Source organism: Lethenteron reissneri, chromosome 20, assembly GCF_015708825.2.
Source record: "Lethenteron reissneri isolate LAM-NWPU_2019-01 chromosome 20, ASM1570882v1, whole genome shotgun sequence".
Lineage (NCBI taxonomy): Eukaryota > Metazoa > Chordata > Hyperoartia > Petromyzontiformes > Petromyzontidae > Lethenteron > Lethenteron reissneri.
In genome coordinates, this window is record NC_083798.1 from 13,532,168 (window position 1) to 13,548,209 (window position 16,042).

A 16,042-nucleotide genomic window follows, 5' to 3' on the forward strand; every position below is an offset into this window, starting at 1 on the left:
CCACCACCAAGCTCAGCTCATCTCACTGTGACAGATGCTACCACACGGGCTTCTTCTGCACGCGAGTCACTGTCTGGGCTCACTCCGGCTGATGCTCACCCCGTGGTGGCTGGTGCCAGCAGACGAGTGACCAGCGTTGATCTCATGGTAGGCGATCCCGGCCGATGTCAGGCCGACGTTGCCCGCCTGCGGGTACCCGACGGCGGGCGACGGTGGGCCCAGGTCCCCGCTGGGGTACGCGATCCCTCCCGAGTTATGCCCCACGTGAGATGGCGACAGATGGTTGCTGCCCAGGTTATTGTTGCCATTGTTGTTGTTGTGGTGGTGGTGGTAGCTGGCGTGCCCACTTGTCGGGATGCGGTCCACCACCGGGAAGCTGGGCAGCGGGTTTATAATGTTGAGCACATGGGACGAGGCCTGTGAAGTGATAGCAGTGACAGCAGCAGCAGCAGCAGCAGTTGTAGCAAAAGACTATGAAATGTTGTGACCATGTTTTTAACTGTGGTAATCGCACTGTGCTTCAGAGAGTGATTGTGTTGTGTATTCGATGGAAACAATACAGTAGCAACGCGTTAAAATAAATCAACTGTAACTTACAACAACTTCGTCTTCTCTGGGAATGGGCAGCACTTCTCCAAGCTGTAATAAATACAGGGACATTCATTAACACAATAAAAAAAGGATGTTCAAATTGAGCTACAGGCATCATATGACAATACAGAAAGGAGTGCTTGTTGTGTGCTGTGTATGTTGAATTTTGTTATGTTGAACTTCTTTCACACCATACGTAGTCAATCCTGCTAATCGGAGGTGTGGTGGAAGGTCAACTACTACAGCAATGAAGACGACGAGATGGATCTCAGGGATCATGAGGCTGCATCAGGTCAGAAATGGCGAGATGACGGAGAAGACAAGGGTGGTAACCCATCTCGGACAACCTGAAAGAAATTCAACTAAGATTGCTAGGACAATATTTTAAGATAGAAGGAAAACCAAATTGGAATAGTCGTGATGAACTTTGAAGCATCAAGGCAGAGACCAAGAGGCAGGCCTAGCGAAAGGTGGTTCCGAGTAATGAGTTAAGGATATTGAGGGCTGTGGAGTGAATGTGGAGATGAGCCAGGGACAGAAATGAGTGAAGAGGATCTCAAGAAGAAGATGCATCATATCACAAAGGTACATACCTCTCCAAAGAGCATTGCTTATTTGTTGTGAAACCAATTTTGTTTTGTTCCAAAGCAACGAGACAAAAAAACCAACATAAGAAAGAAAGAAAGAAAAGTTGGGAGTGAGCTTGGCGGTGCATTTTGCTGCATGACGGGCCGGGCGGCTGCTGCACTCACGTAGAGCTGCCTGCATCCGTCGCGCACGCGCACGTACGCCTCGCCACGCTCCACGACGTACACAAACGAGCCCTCGGGGGCGGCCCGTGACCATCGCACCATCGCCTCAAAGTTTTGCACAACGGTTGCCTTCAGAAGAAACAGACGTGAAAGAAAACACACGAGCATCACAAACCGTACGAGCGTGCATTAACACGGACTGGACCACCCAACGTTTCTGCACTGTGGAGCACAGTGAGGCAAGGTCAGTCGACGGAACTTTGCGAGCTGCCCACTTGTAGTTGGTGCTGTTGTTCTCAATCTTGTGCCGCACAACTGCCCTCTGCGGCGCTCCCCTTCGCTAGACTACAGCAGGCCATCAGAATGGGTTGAGATGAGACGTGGTGTAAGGTGCTTTGAGTTTCTGCAGCATTCATGCACGCCTATAAAAGCAAATCTTTATCTTAAGACGAATGCGTTTTTGTTACACCAGTCAAGAACAAAAGAAGACAAATGTAAGCAGTTATGTTTGTGCACGTACCCCTTTAGCAGAGCTGGCTGTGCCTGGGGGACCGGGAGGTCCAGGAGGCCCTGCGACAACTGATCTGTGATGTTCTGGAATGACGACAAATTAACAACAAATAATTGCAATGACTGAAAATGACAAGTTCATGCTGTAAACTGGTTTAAAATTGATTCAGAATGAATGTCAACTGCAAAAATAAAAGGTACACTTCAAAAATATACATTTTACCCAATAAAATAACCTTATGCCTCTTGTGGACATTACATTTTTTTCATAGAAATATATAAAAAAAAATCCTCTTTGCCACAATTCACGCGAGATTTTAACAGCTCCTTTTGTGCATGTACAGCCTTTGTGCATGTCAAATGTGAATGTTTACTTTATCGTTTATTGACTGGCAATTCACAAAGTAGTTTGGTCTCGTGTTTTAGAATCCTAATACAGCCTCTTCCAGGTCTCGTCGCGAGCAAGGACACTGACCAACAAAAGTTGTTCCAGGAGGCCCCGGCGGTCCTTTCTGCCCAGGGGGCCCAGCTGGGCCTGGTTGGCCCTCAAAGCCAAAACCAGAGGGCCCGGGCGGGCCCGGGGGTCCAGGGTGCCCTCTTGGGCCAGAAATGGCATCTCCTTTGGGTCCCTAAAAAGAAAAAAAGAGTGGTAATCACCCAGCATTGGTGAACTGACGTAGTGTTATACAACGTCATGATGAGCAGCTGGAAGTTTCCCAGATGTGGAGAGCGATGTTGAACACACGGTACAACCCAACAACAAAAAACACGCTGCAGAGATATACAGCACAAACGCGAATAACACACCATAGTAATGATGGATTTGTATTACCTTAATGTGAATTTAAATAATACTTTCATTGCAACAAATATTTTTGTTCATTTATTGTTGACTGTTTAGTGTAATTATACATTTATATGAACAGCATATGAACTCAACAAATAAAAACAATGAAAATTTAGCATTGACCTTATTTTCAATGCTAAGTGAAAAAGAAAACAAGGATGCTTTTAGTATCCCAAAGAATTGTCTTCACTCTTTGTATCCGCATTGGCAGGATATTTTTATATATATTTCTTTCCAATGGCCCCCTATCAAAATTGTATTAGAGTTTGTGGTCTGGCTCCCCCTGCTGCGTTTTATAGTTAGGTCGAGCGGCGAGACCCAGAAACGTGGCCACTCTTGAGAACACTTGACCATACAAGGTGGGGGGGGGGGGGGACAACGGGCGTCCGGGTGTTGAAGTCAGGGATATTGTGAGATGGTGGAATTACGACTCGCGTACATTCATGGCTCTATTGACAATCCAATGGTAGACGGGGGCCTTCCCAACACCTGAGTAGCCAAGTCGCATCTGAAAAAATAGCTATATAGCTCAGTGGGCTTTACCTGGTAAAATTAAAAATAGTTTTGAGTTTATTATGTACCTGATCTCATCACAACTTGAAAGCTAAGCAGGTATAATCCTGCATAGTGCTTGGATGGGTGACCACTGCACAAACAAGGGGTCATAAGGCTTGCGAGCCTACATGGGGGCAATTGAGGACAGTGTAGGAATATCCATTTGTCGTACTGTACTTCAATGTTTTCCAGGTCTTACGCTTCTTGTCTTCACTAATCCGCATTGACCAACGTGAAGTACCGCAGTCAAATAACCCTCACGATCCACTCAAATGATAGCTCAACGAAGTGGCTTATCACGTGGAAATGTACAACAGCCAAATACTCTAAAAGCACGTTGATTCTTAATGTGGAGCGAAAAACCCGAGGACCCGGAGAAAAATCCACCCGACCACGGGGAGAACATGCAAACTCCAAATATATAAGTATCAGGGTCAGGATTGAACCCACGACGTCCTGCATACCAGGTGAGGGAGTTAATATCTTGCCACCATGGCAGGTGATGAAAACAATTCAATATAACATAAACAATTTTCATTATGCCCATATGACCGCTACACCTGCATTGCCTCTCGACATTGCCTCACTTGTGATTATGCTGATACTGACCCAGAAGCCACTGGCTGATTTACAAACTTTAACAAACTGTTAACAGTTTAATTCTTTATTCCCACAGAACACCGCACGTCAATTTTTTTGCCCTCAAGGCTGCATTTACAGAATAGGTGTTTTACGAACCAATGAGGAAAAGTGGGCATCTGTCCACTAACTTACTGCACAACATCGCAGCTTTATGACTGCACGTTGCCTTTACAGCCACGCAAGCCTGACTTTACAACTGCACGAGTTGTTCACAACCGCATGTAATAAAATGCCCTGCGCTACGAGCACAGAGTCAAAAACAATTTCCACTGGGTTCTTTCACAATGCAGACCCGGCTGATATTGATGTATTTGGTCACGGTTGCTGACTTTAGTTTCTGCTACTAAGGTGAATGTTAATTGGAAGTATTTATTGTTCACAGCGGAGTTGGTTTGAATTGTAAAAGTGTGCTAAGTGTGTAATAGAGGAGACCCTTGAATATCGCGGGGGTTACGCTCTTGGAAAGTCCCACGAAAGCCAAAACCGCGATGTTCAGTACTTCAGCCATACCTAAATAATGGGGTTAGGTACATGGCACCCTAAAATAGACACATCACAAGTGAAATAAGTACTGCACTGTATGCCAAATTAACTAAAAACATAATATGTGACGTAAACATGTAAAACCCCTATTTAAAAAATATTCCTTGACAATAATAGCATAAATACTTAATACTGTAGTTACCGATAATGAACGCACTTGCCCCAGCATAAACAGCTACGAGTGGTGGTAGTGTATTCTGCATTGCATAGAGAACCGTCTCGTGAAAGGTTTAGGTTTTTTGATGGCAGATGACTGAGTGAGACTTGCAAGTCACGAGGCCACATCCGTACCGGAGGGCCGGATCTCCCAGGCAGGCCGGGCGGTCCCACGGGTCCTGGTGGCGACAATCCGAAGCCACCTCCACCAGGCTCTCCTTTCTCTCCCTTAGGCCCAATGTCACCCTTGGTGCCCTGATGGGATATACATTCATGACCACATTGCAGGATTTGTCAGACCAACGGGTACATCAATATAGTTTCTTGAGAAAATACAGAAACCATATATATTAATAAGTGGTTGTATGCTTCTAAATGCTTTTGATATTTACTAAAATTATTTAAAATTCAAAAGGTTCCATTTATAATGCTCTCTCTTCAATTCATCACATTCAAATGAGTTGTACAATATTGATTAGCTGTATTTTCAATCTTTTGTTTTTTTTACTCCACTTCACAATGGTTTGATCAGGAAGGACACAAATATACACAGCCTTACCCTTGAAGCATAATTCCCAAATACATCTACGAAGTTGGAATTCGATGGTGGGCCTGTGAAGAAAAGATTGAGAGGTTAATCTATTATTACTCTTTTCAAATAAATCATTAACACCATATGAAGAGTAAGTCAATAATGACCACAATGGCTCGATCGAGATAAAATAAACAAGAATATAACATTTGTATCTGCAGGTGCGGGGGGCAATAATTTGGGGACAGCGAGACCATGTCTGATGCATACGCTAAATGGGAATTAAAACATTAACTTTTTTAGCAAATGGAATTGATTTTGCAAACCTGTCAGTTTGTTCATACTTGCTTGTGGAGCAATTAAAGATATGAAATTGGTTTGTGTTATCATCTGCTGGTCATTTTACATATTTCTTGCATGTAATGAATCAACAGGGCACCATTTGCAAAAGGAAATGCAAAACAAAAAAATAGGTCTTATGTATCTATGTTGAACTTCTTTTGCGCCGTACGTAGCCAACCGTGCTAAGACAACAATTATGTTGTGGATACACACACAAACTATCTGTGTCCAAGACGAGTTTGAGTTCCATCTTCTTTAAACTGAAATAAATTTCACATGTGGCACAAAACTGAGATAGGCTACCACATAGGTTTCCATGGCTGTAATGTTAAGCACTTAAATTAGTTTTCAAGCTGTATCGCGTGTTATTCAGCACAATGCAGGTGACTTCTTCAGGAATTTTCAGTTCCTGAAGAAGCTCCCAGCAAGAAGAGGCAGAGGAGGAGTAATAGAATGTGGAAGCAGAAGAAACGGATAAGAAAAAGAAAAGATAATGAGAAAATAAAATTATATTTGTTTATTTTACCAGTTAAGGTCCACTGAGCTATTTAGCTCTTTTTTCAAAAGTGACCTGGCCACGAATGGTAACTTAACAAAGTGGCGTTTCGTGTGGAAATTTATAGCAGCCAAACACGTTGATTCTAAATGTGGAAGGAAAAAAACTGGAGGACCAGGAGAAAAATCCACACGACCGTGGGAAAAACTACAGGCATCAGTCGAGATCAAGATGAACCCACAACCGACCTCCTGTATACCAGGCGAGGTAGTTAACATCTCGCCACCATAGCACCCTTATTTAGTCAGCCAATTGGATATATTGCAGGGCATGACTGACATGTAGAATTCCACAAATCAGAGTACTGTAGGTATAGTTAAAAACAACAAGAACAACAACACTTGATAACCACAATCTCAAACACAGCCAGGCAGAAGGAACATTGAGTATCATAGCTTTTTGGAGGACTCACCTGGTGGACCAGGTAATCCAGCTGTTCCCTTCTCTCCCTTGGTCCCTGGGGTTCCTGGCAAACCTGGAAAGCCTCTATCCCCCCTGGGACCTATCACACATATATCATACATAAACAAAGACATAATCCCCATGTAGCCTTGACAGACTGTTTCAGCAAGTGCTTTAAGCAAGCAGCACCTATGAAGACCGGCAGGGCACACGAGGGGGTGAGTAGCCAGCACCACGCCCGGCCTCCTTTGTCTCCTCATTGACGATGTTTACTCATCGCACTCGGTACTCATTTTAGGCTGAGTCGACCTAGGGGAGGCCCAGAACCGATTCAGATCATCGTCACTGGTGGTGGACGTGAGCAGGATTAAAACTCGGGTCGCCGGGTTCATAGCACAACGCCCTAACCGTTGCACTACTACTCCCCACATGCACACACATACATACAGAATTATATGCATATAAGAGGTGATCGACATCTTTTTGGATGTTAAAACATTTCACTATGTTGGAAATATTTAGAAGTCATCATCTGTATGCAGTGATATATAAAATAGTTTAGTATCCCAGTCCTATTGGCTTGTTGTGTCGCTATATACACACACACATATATAAATACTTCTCAAAAAGTTTTGCTGCCGTATGTGTTTGTGTATAAACGTTCATTAAATACACAGCGTTGCACAACTTATATACAGTCTGATTTCAAGAAACATAAAATAAAAAAATGTTTATTTTACACAGCTTCATCGCAATAAGAAAAACATAATATTACCGTGCTGTTGTGGTGATGCAGACAGCCCACGTTCCACCTGTAATGAGAGTCAGCGCAAATAAATCAACGCCGAGACACTGAGCCACATTTTACAAATCCACGCTCATCGGCCATCTAATTTTGCTACTTTGATGCCTGTTTTATGGTATCACAATGACATCTTAATGTGCGATTACTTTTCCTTAAAATAGACTTTTCATTAATACCGCTCACTAAAGACGAATGATCTTGTCTCTTGGGCGTGACAGCACTTACACAGTGTTGCCTTTCGTAAACGGAAAAGCTTGAGGATTGTAATTTTAGGGTCTTGGCGGGTTGGGGACAGAATCGCATTCAACATCTGTTGCAGATTTCGATTTAAAGCTTTCGTGACTGCAGGGATTCATCTTCTTGGTTCTTTCGGTAAAGTCACGTAGAAGGGAAGTAATAAAATAATAAAAATAAAACATAATAAAACAATTCTCACGACGTTTCGGCCACAACGCAAGCAGCCGTCCTCACGGCTGCTGCAGCCGTCCTCACGGCTGCTTGCGTTGTGGCCGAAACGTCGTGAGAATTGTTTTATTATGTTTTATTTTTATTATTTTATTACTTCCCTTCTACGTGACTTTACCGAAAGAACCAAGAAGATCTGTTGCAGACTCACCACGGTGATGCCAGGAGAGCCAGGAGGGCCGGGAGGACCCGGGGGGCCGGCGGGGCCTGGGCCAGACTGAAACATTTGAAAGTTAACAATCGCACGTCACATTGCATTGGCAATCATGGGGAATAAAGACACAGGCGTGTGGTGGGCGCATAAGGTCAATGACACCATAATACAAAAGCGAGCGTGGAGATTAATGCTATAATGCAATGGTATACATATGTGATTGATATTTAATGATATAAAGCAATTCATCTACCATAATTCCCATTGAAATAGTCTGTTGTCATAATGTATTCTTACAGTAAAAACAATTTAAATGTTGCCATGTCAGCGATCCAACACAAATAATTAAGGTATTTTTATCATTGGTGTTATTTTCTCTGTTCTGGAGAGGATGAGGATCTTAACTCATTGACCAATTTCTCTCCTTTGGTTTCCACCAAATTACCCCTTCTTTTCAGATGAAGAAAACTGTGTTTTTATTTTTACTTAACATGTATTTTTTTCTCCCAAAAACATAAGAGACGTGTTTTAAAACCCTACTGCACTGCAGAGAATGGATCTCTTGCAGCTGGCCCATTAGACTGAGGTCACGGCCAACCTGGGCTAATTCGATTGAGGTCAGTGTATTTTTTTGAAGAATAAATAAATATTGTTTCGACACAAAACAATGAAACTCACCCCAAACCCAAAGTCTGCTGGTTCACCCTTTTCACCCTTGTAGCCATTCATCCCGGGTCGGCCCTGGTACAACAAGACAGTTTTTTGTTAAACATGCACTCCTGTGAATACCAATCTACGTGCAATTTAACCTCTCCTGAATGGATGCTATCCATGTGCACACATTGTCTTGGCAAAAAAGTCAAACGTCATTTATGAAGTTTATGCATCTTTAAGCAAAACCAAATAGATTGATGGGTGTCTCTGCCTTATTATCATCTCGTTATTTACCTTATCGATCGGGATTTATTCAGAATAAAAGGTCCATAAAGCATTGAATATTGCCTACAGCATAAAGATAATCTTTATATATAGTTCAATGCAGTCCAGAAAATAAACATCGAGGTCACTACCACACCAACCTCACGTCCATTTCCATCAAATTCTTGGGAAGGCAACAGCTAAGACAACATTAATTTAAAGCCCATATATGGTCCACCCTCAAAACAGGTAATCAGTAGCCTTACCGGCCGGCCAGGTAAGCCTATCTCTCCCTTCGTGCCGTTGGGGCCAACAGGACCCTGAAAAATGCGACAACAAAAAGGAAAACTCAGTCATCAAAACTGCAATGCAACATCCCAGACATGATGTGCGTCGGTGCAGTGAGGTGTGGTGCAAAGGTCAATTTCCGGATTTACCAGCAAGCCTTCTGGGCCCACAGGGCCAGGGTCACCCTTGATGGAAACAAAACAAAACAAACAAAAAAGGGAAGAAATTAAGATTAATTGTAAAGCACGATTATGATTCCTTCTTTTGTCAACAATTAATGAATATTCAAATTGAGTACGTGATGACGTATACAATAGAAAATTGCATGGCCACACCCAATAAAAAAAATAATTAACGAGTTATGAACTGAAGTCCAAATTGGGTTTATGATACAATATTTCCACTTATGAAGAATGACCACTGCCCCAATGTCACCTAATATAGTTTTGGGCAGTCTTATTGATGTTGTTTGTGCTTTGCCACCACTTACCATTGCAGTATCAGAACAAAAACGTGTTTTCAGTCAAAGTGAATCGCAATACGTGCTATTTCAAAACATCTAAGTTGAATCTTTAAAGTGGAGAACTGCAAGCCGTGTAGTCGAGCACAGATGCACACCTTCTCCCCTCTGTGTCCAGGAAGGCCGGCCATTTCAGGAAGCAGAGACCCATCTGGGCCGATCAAACCACCAGGATCTCCTTTTTCACCCTGAACATTCACGAGGAAAGAGAGAGAGAGATGAAGCAGAGATAAATAAAGACGGGAAGAGGAAAAACTGAGGAAACCATTGATATACAAAACACATTATCGCTCTGATTATTACATTTAAGTATTTACATATTTTAATGGTAGTTTACTTCAAGCTCACAAACATTCACTTCAGAAATTTAAATAATTCTCACGTGAACGGATATTGTAAATAATGATTACAAATAATTTAGAAACATTGTTGTTGTTGAGACTAATGCAAATGAGAATATTGATGGTAATACAGTAACGCAATTCAGTCCACCACTGAGTTATCATTATACGTTGCTGAAGCCCTCTCACCTTCATGCCGATGGCACCTGCTGAGCCGTCCAGCCCAGACTCTCCCTTGGGTCCCCTAGGGCCCTACAGACAAAACATGTGAGCCACCAAATGATTGACAGTTTTTCAGTGAAAAATACTTAAGCAATCTATGCAATGAAATGTGTTTATTTATATATATATAAATATGTATAACAATAACTTAAGCAGAATAATTACGGTCAAGGTCATATCAAAATAATCTCAAACTTGATCAAATTTTGGTCTTTGATCATTAATACTCACAGGAAAACCAGCTTGTCCAGGCAGGCCCTCTGGTCCCTAAAAATTAAATCGGTGACATTTAATGTGAGTAATCACCAATGAATCTAATGTATCACAACACGTGAGCAGACTTTACTCTAACTTAATCAAATACTGAGATATCTTGCACATTCTACAAAATATCTCATGAACCCAGTTCTACTCAACAAAACGTTTCCACAACCATGAGGCTTGCATTGCGATGATGCGGTTTAATAAAATGCTAATTTCTTAATTTTAACAACTTTTTGCAGGATCTGCACAAACACATACGTGTAAGCTATGTATTGTAACGTACCGGCAGGCCTGATGGGCCTCTCAGATTTCCCAGAAGACCCTCAAAGTCATTCAGCCCCTGCAACGAAATGACACTCACAGCCTCATTCCTTTCACAAAATTCTGGAATGTATAATCAGCAGGTATTCAACACCGTTCACAAAATAAAGTCTCAGCAGCAGGGAATTCTCAAGGCCCAGGTGCCATAAGGTGCCATGAGGACTGCGTGACCCTGAACGTAGCCCAAATTTAGATAAATGTAACTGTGTTTACATGCCAATAGGGTTTCTAGTTACGTATCTGTTATCCGTGAGGTAAAAAAGCATCAATCAATGATTCCGTTTAAGTTTTGTTGTGGTGAAATAAAGCTACCTTTAAGACGCGTAAATATTTAATTCTGTACAAAGTTGTGCGGAAGTGGTGGCTGCCTGCACTTAAGCCCTTGCCCTCTGGCAGTTGTCCGTTTTTCCGCAATCTGCTCTCGTTTTTCATTACATGCATTTGAGATTGGAGTAATAAAACATCTGCTTTCTTACCGCGGCCAGACGTCAATGAATTAAAAATAAAAGAACGGAATAAATACAAAAAACTACTTCTACACTTTTTCAGTCTGCACACATCATGGGCACTTTTCTCCAGTTGTACCTCGAGTAGGGCTGGGCCTGGAGGCCCAGGGAGGCCAGGAAGACCTCGTGGCCCCATGATACTCTCACCATCACGACCTGTTTCACCCTGGAGTGACACGAGGATGATGGCACAGCACAGGGAATTTCACCATAGCCCGATGGGTGCATAACAACGTGTTAATTCATGAAATAAAATAAGCTCTCACGCTTGTGATACACGCATCGAGTCTTGGGTGCGAGAACAGATGATTTTTGATTCGTAAACATGTTGCATTTCGATAATTAGTTTTTTACCCTTTTATCTGGCAACAAAACTGACACCTTTTTACGAGGAGTCATGTTTGCATAGACCACAATACCTGCAGTCATAATGCAAGCAAAAAACATTACTCTGATAATGTATGCACTGTCCTTGAAGTGATTGGTCCACACCCGAGACAGCTTTCCTTAGAGCCTAGTCTCACATGGTGTTGGACCAGATGATGCCAAAAGGCGCACTTTTTTTTGCATTATGACTGCAGGTAGTGGTCTATGCAAACATGACTCCTCGTAAAAAAAGGTGTCAGTTTTGTTGCCAGATAAAAGGGTAAAAAACCAATTATCATATTTTTTACTGGCAAATGAGGTTCCAATGATGTTGCATTTCATTTACTGTATTCACATGACCCTTGCAGCTACTGGAGGCGATAAATTACAGCCAGTCACAGTCAGCCTTGTTGGTCAATTGTGTTGAACAGAAATGTTACAATTTCTCCTGGCCAGTCATCATCGATCTCGCCTCTTCCTGTGGTACACGTAACTTCCAAAGATGTTTGGTCATTTGATTCCAAGCCGTTCATGATTTTCCCTCGATGCATGTTCTTTCCAGATGGCACCAACTCTAGGTGCGATCTAGACAGCCACTCCACATAAGATCTAAGGCCTCTAGATACCCACTTCATGTACATTCTACGCAGCCGGTCACAATTTATATGGTGCACGTGGCCAAACCACATTGACCTGTGCATCCTTATTTCTGTGACAGAGTTGGCCAGTTCTACAACGCACCGCAATACCGAATGAAAACCCCAAATCATGACAAATTGTCAAATGACAAGGGTGTGAATCAATGTAGGCCTAATAGCTGATACTCCCGAGCAAGCAGTTAACATCCACCTTATTGAAAATCCGTACCAAGCACATTTAAAATTAACGTCAGTGTATGCCATGCCAACCTGTGTAGCATAAACAGCCACGTCATTCTACTGCATTGGTTGTGACGTATATCTCTGATGTATTTTGGAAGGCACCTTGGTGTTGCTCAGTAAAATGCCTGACATTTTTCTCCGCTTTCCGGGAGCTCCTTGAGTAACTGCACTGAGAAACTCACCTTCTACCACGATCAATCAACAGACATCTCCCTTATTAATCCAGGCAGAGAGCGAGCTTCCCAATTCAAACAGCGCACAGTACCACCCGAAAACACATCAGAGAACTCGTCATGTGTCACTGTGGGTGCAGTTGTTGCAGCGCAGGTTCGCCGTGAGAGCAAAGATGCTGAGTGCAGTCGCCCTCATTCTTGTAACCCGCTTAAGCCCCGTGCTGCTGTATCAGCACTTATTTCTCGAGAAATTAAAGCATAACTCCTAGCGCAAATCGAATCACTACCATTACATGCTCATGGTGAATTTCCCTTTGCCATTTTGCTCATGTGTTTTCATTATGTTGAGTGGTACACCACAACAAGGATATTTTAGAAATGCCAGAATTAGTGATAGTGATAATCCAAAGCGTGGCTTCTTTGTTACCTGTTCCCCTTGGTTGCCCTTTTCACCGATAGGGCCCTGCAAAAAAAATACACATAATTATATTCAGCAACGTGTACATTTAATATTGCTGATATTGAGTGTTGTTATTGTTTTATTCCTGCTCGAGCGATGTAAAGAGTACAATGAGGCCTCTGCGAGATGTCTCTCACCCTTACCTGGGGACCAGGAAGCCCAGGATTGCCTTCCTCTCCAGCAGGCCCTATTGGTCCCGCCAACCCGGGGACTCCCTGTTGGAAGATTGTCTTAAATGCTCATACGTATTCACACGCATGAGCAGCGCCATTGGGGGAGGGGTGAGGGGGGGTTATTGCCCCTGAACTTAACACACGGAGGGTGTAGGGGGGAGGGGGCAAACAATAAACTCTCCATAAAAGCTAAACACGCATGTTTTACTAAAAAAATTGTCATAGCATGCGTTAAAAAGTATAAAATTGTGTCACTGCAGTGGAGAAACGCTGTAGCAGATGGCTACATCTGAATCTTAGGCAGGGACTTTAACCCCTGTTGTTCAAATGTTTAACTCAGCTTCCTTCTGTCCTATCCCCTGGGCTATAGCGCCTTCACACAGAAGACAAAGATGTATTCCAACTTAAAATCTGTGGCGTCACATCATCCCCCAGCCTCAGGTCCCACTCCCCAGAAACATCCATCAGAGTAATTTAATAATAATGACAACTTCTATAGTGCAGACACATTGAAGCCGTCACAAGGGCCCAACAACTTGTAAAACAGTGGTGATGCTCACGTTTAGCTGTTTATCTAAACAATGACCTCATCCGTAGGAGTCTGCGAGTTCAATTGCATGCCCGAGCGAGATATCTGTGCAAACTGCCTCGATGAAAATTTAATAAATTATTGAAATAAGAAGAAAATTCCTTTCTGGAAATAATACTGGTATTAAGATTGTTAAACGCCAAAAAAGACACCTATGGCGAGGCATCAATTCTGCATTAACCACACATAGTGGTAAAAGTGGCAAAAAATATCCCATATAAGTTGTAAATATGTGATAGCATCAGGGTTATGGGTTGCTCCCATGCTGCACTTTGAATGTTTACCCATGGTACTCACCCGAGGGCCTTGGTCCCCCTTCTCTCCCTTTTCACCCTGGCAGGCAGACGGCACGTTCATGCTTACAATGTGGCAGGACGTGATGAAGCATTACTCGCACTGCGTAGATTGCAGAGCAAATGGTGTTTTTAAATGTTCCCAAATGTTTCATGTTTGAATCTAAAAAGTGGGTTTTCATGCAGATGCCAAATAAGTTCATTGTAGAGTCATGAATCAAATTATAAGCAGCAGTGGCATGATGCATGAAACATCAAGAGGTACAGTTTTCTGAGCCACACAAATGTCATTTGACAGACTTACTCTGAGACCTGGAAGTCCTGATGGTCCCACTGGACCAGGTAGCCCTGGTTCTCCCTGTGAAAAAAGTTAGTCACGGTACTGAATTAGCTGAGCAATTTTTCGATTTAAAGCTTTCGTGACTGCAGGAATTCATCTTCTTGGTTCTTTCGGTAAAGTCAAAGAATTCCTCTTCAAATGCAAATTCTTTTGTCAAGGCTCTCTTCCTCCTCCCTCACAGCTTAAATAGACACTCCAAGCCTAAGACGTGTCATTTAGACTCTGTCTTATCGACAGACATGTTCTTCACCTGAGGACGGCTGCTTGCGTTGTGGCCGAAACGTCGTGAGAATTATTTTATTATGTTTTATTTTTATTATTTTATTACTTCCCTTCTACGTGACTTTACCGAAAGAACCAAGAAGATAGCTGAGCAATATTTAGAAGTGCATTGATAACGATAAACACAATTGGACTATAGAATGTCAATTCCAGAGATGATGGAATAGTTCAGGTGTAATGTTTTTTACAGCCTCAATGTTTGACTCATGTATAAAGATCTGTGATGAGCCTCTTTATAAAGCGAGGTTGACAGAAAGTCATTGAGTGACCATCACCGAAACTCAGCTTATAAATGTCATAAGTAAAGATCAACATTGCATTACGTCAAGTCAAGGTCAGCATATTTGGCTTTCTATTCATTCCTTTGTTAACTCCTTATATGCCACCGCACTCCCATGCCATGTTCCTGACACCACAGGGAAGTGACTTGGTCTGGTTTTCAAACCTGGCGAGCCGCGGCTGCCTGGGGAACAAACCGAGCTTGGCGGCTCACTTTCCCAAGGGGCATGCAGGTTTTAGCCGGACTGCCCTTGGATGCAGTCGGGAACATCATGGCGTCAAAGTGGAAATGGCACGAGGAGTTAATAAATGACGTCCCTTGCATAGTTCAAAATCAGATTATATATAAATATTTTTTTCGGCAAAATATATACAAACATTTATATTTAAAATAATATAGAAAACCATCTTTTTTTTTGCAAGTGTTACATATCACACGCCAGTGATACATTTCGAAAACGTTATTTATTTTCATTTAAAATCGCTGCCTTCTGGCCATTGAGAGAAGAAAGGTGGTTGGGGGAATGAAGTGGGAATGTCTGAGCCCATGGAGTGTTTTAGGAGGTCCACTAAAACATTGGAATGGCCCTGCATATCTCAGGTCTGCTTTACAATGGCCGTGATAACGCAACACTCGTCCGCAGATCAATGCTGAGAGTGTCTCTTCCTGGGCCAGACGGACTGCCTAAAATTACATCACTCTGATTGAAAGGCAAAGTTTTGATGAGCTAAAGCAAGGAAAGTTTGTTTCTGTCCAAGAGTGCAGTGAAGTGCGCTGGAGTGATGCTTCCACATCGATTAACCAGTAGGCATTTTATAACAATAACCACATTTTATCCAACAATAACCATTGGTACTTTCTTTTTTATAAGTGCAACCACATAATTTAAAAGCACCTTTTTTCCTGAGCTACGTCCCGTTATTTAAGACAGAATGCTGCTGCTACTAAACTTCTCATCTGCACCTATAAAGAG

The 16,042-nt window shown here is 42.5% G+C and overlaps 1 protein-coding gene across 1 annotated transcript in view; it reads right to left on the minus strand.

Annotated features, from left to right (window-relative positions):
• Nucleotides 1–16,042, minus strand: part of LOC133344805 (collagen alpha-1(XVIII) chain-like) — a 41,481-nt gene that overhangs the window by 4,744 nt on the left and 20,695 nt on the right. Inside the window, 22 exon segments of the mRNA XM_061555006.1 lie at nucleotides 100–417; nucleotides 598–639; nucleotides 1,344–1,472; nucleotides 1,864–1,937; nucleotides 2,329–2,482; nucleotides 4,732–4,851; nucleotides 5,156–5,208; nucleotides 6,439–6,528; nucleotides 7,204–7,240; nucleotides 7,850–7,915; nucleotides 8,531–8,593; nucleotides 9,037–9,090; nucleotides 9,208–9,243; nucleotides 9,677–9,766; nucleotides 10,109–10,171; nucleotides 10,373–10,408; nucleotides 10,689–10,745; nucleotides 11,312–11,398; nucleotides 13,080–13,115; nucleotides 13,256–13,327; nucleotides 14,172–14,207; nucleotides 14,472–14,525. Of these exon segments, the coding sequence (XP_061410990.1) occupies nucleotides 100–417; nucleotides 598–639; nucleotides 1,344–1,472; nucleotides 1,864–1,937; nucleotides 2,329–2,482; nucleotides 4,732–4,851; nucleotides 5,156–5,208; nucleotides 6,439–6,528; nucleotides 7,204–7,240; nucleotides 7,850–7,915; nucleotides 8,531–8,593; nucleotides 9,037–9,090; nucleotides 9,208–9,243; nucleotides 9,677–9,766; nucleotides 10,109–10,171; nucleotides 10,373–10,408; nucleotides 10,689–10,745; nucleotides 11,312–11,398; nucleotides 13,080–13,115; nucleotides 13,256–13,327; nucleotides 14,172–14,207; nucleotides 14,472–14,525 (1,767 nt within the window).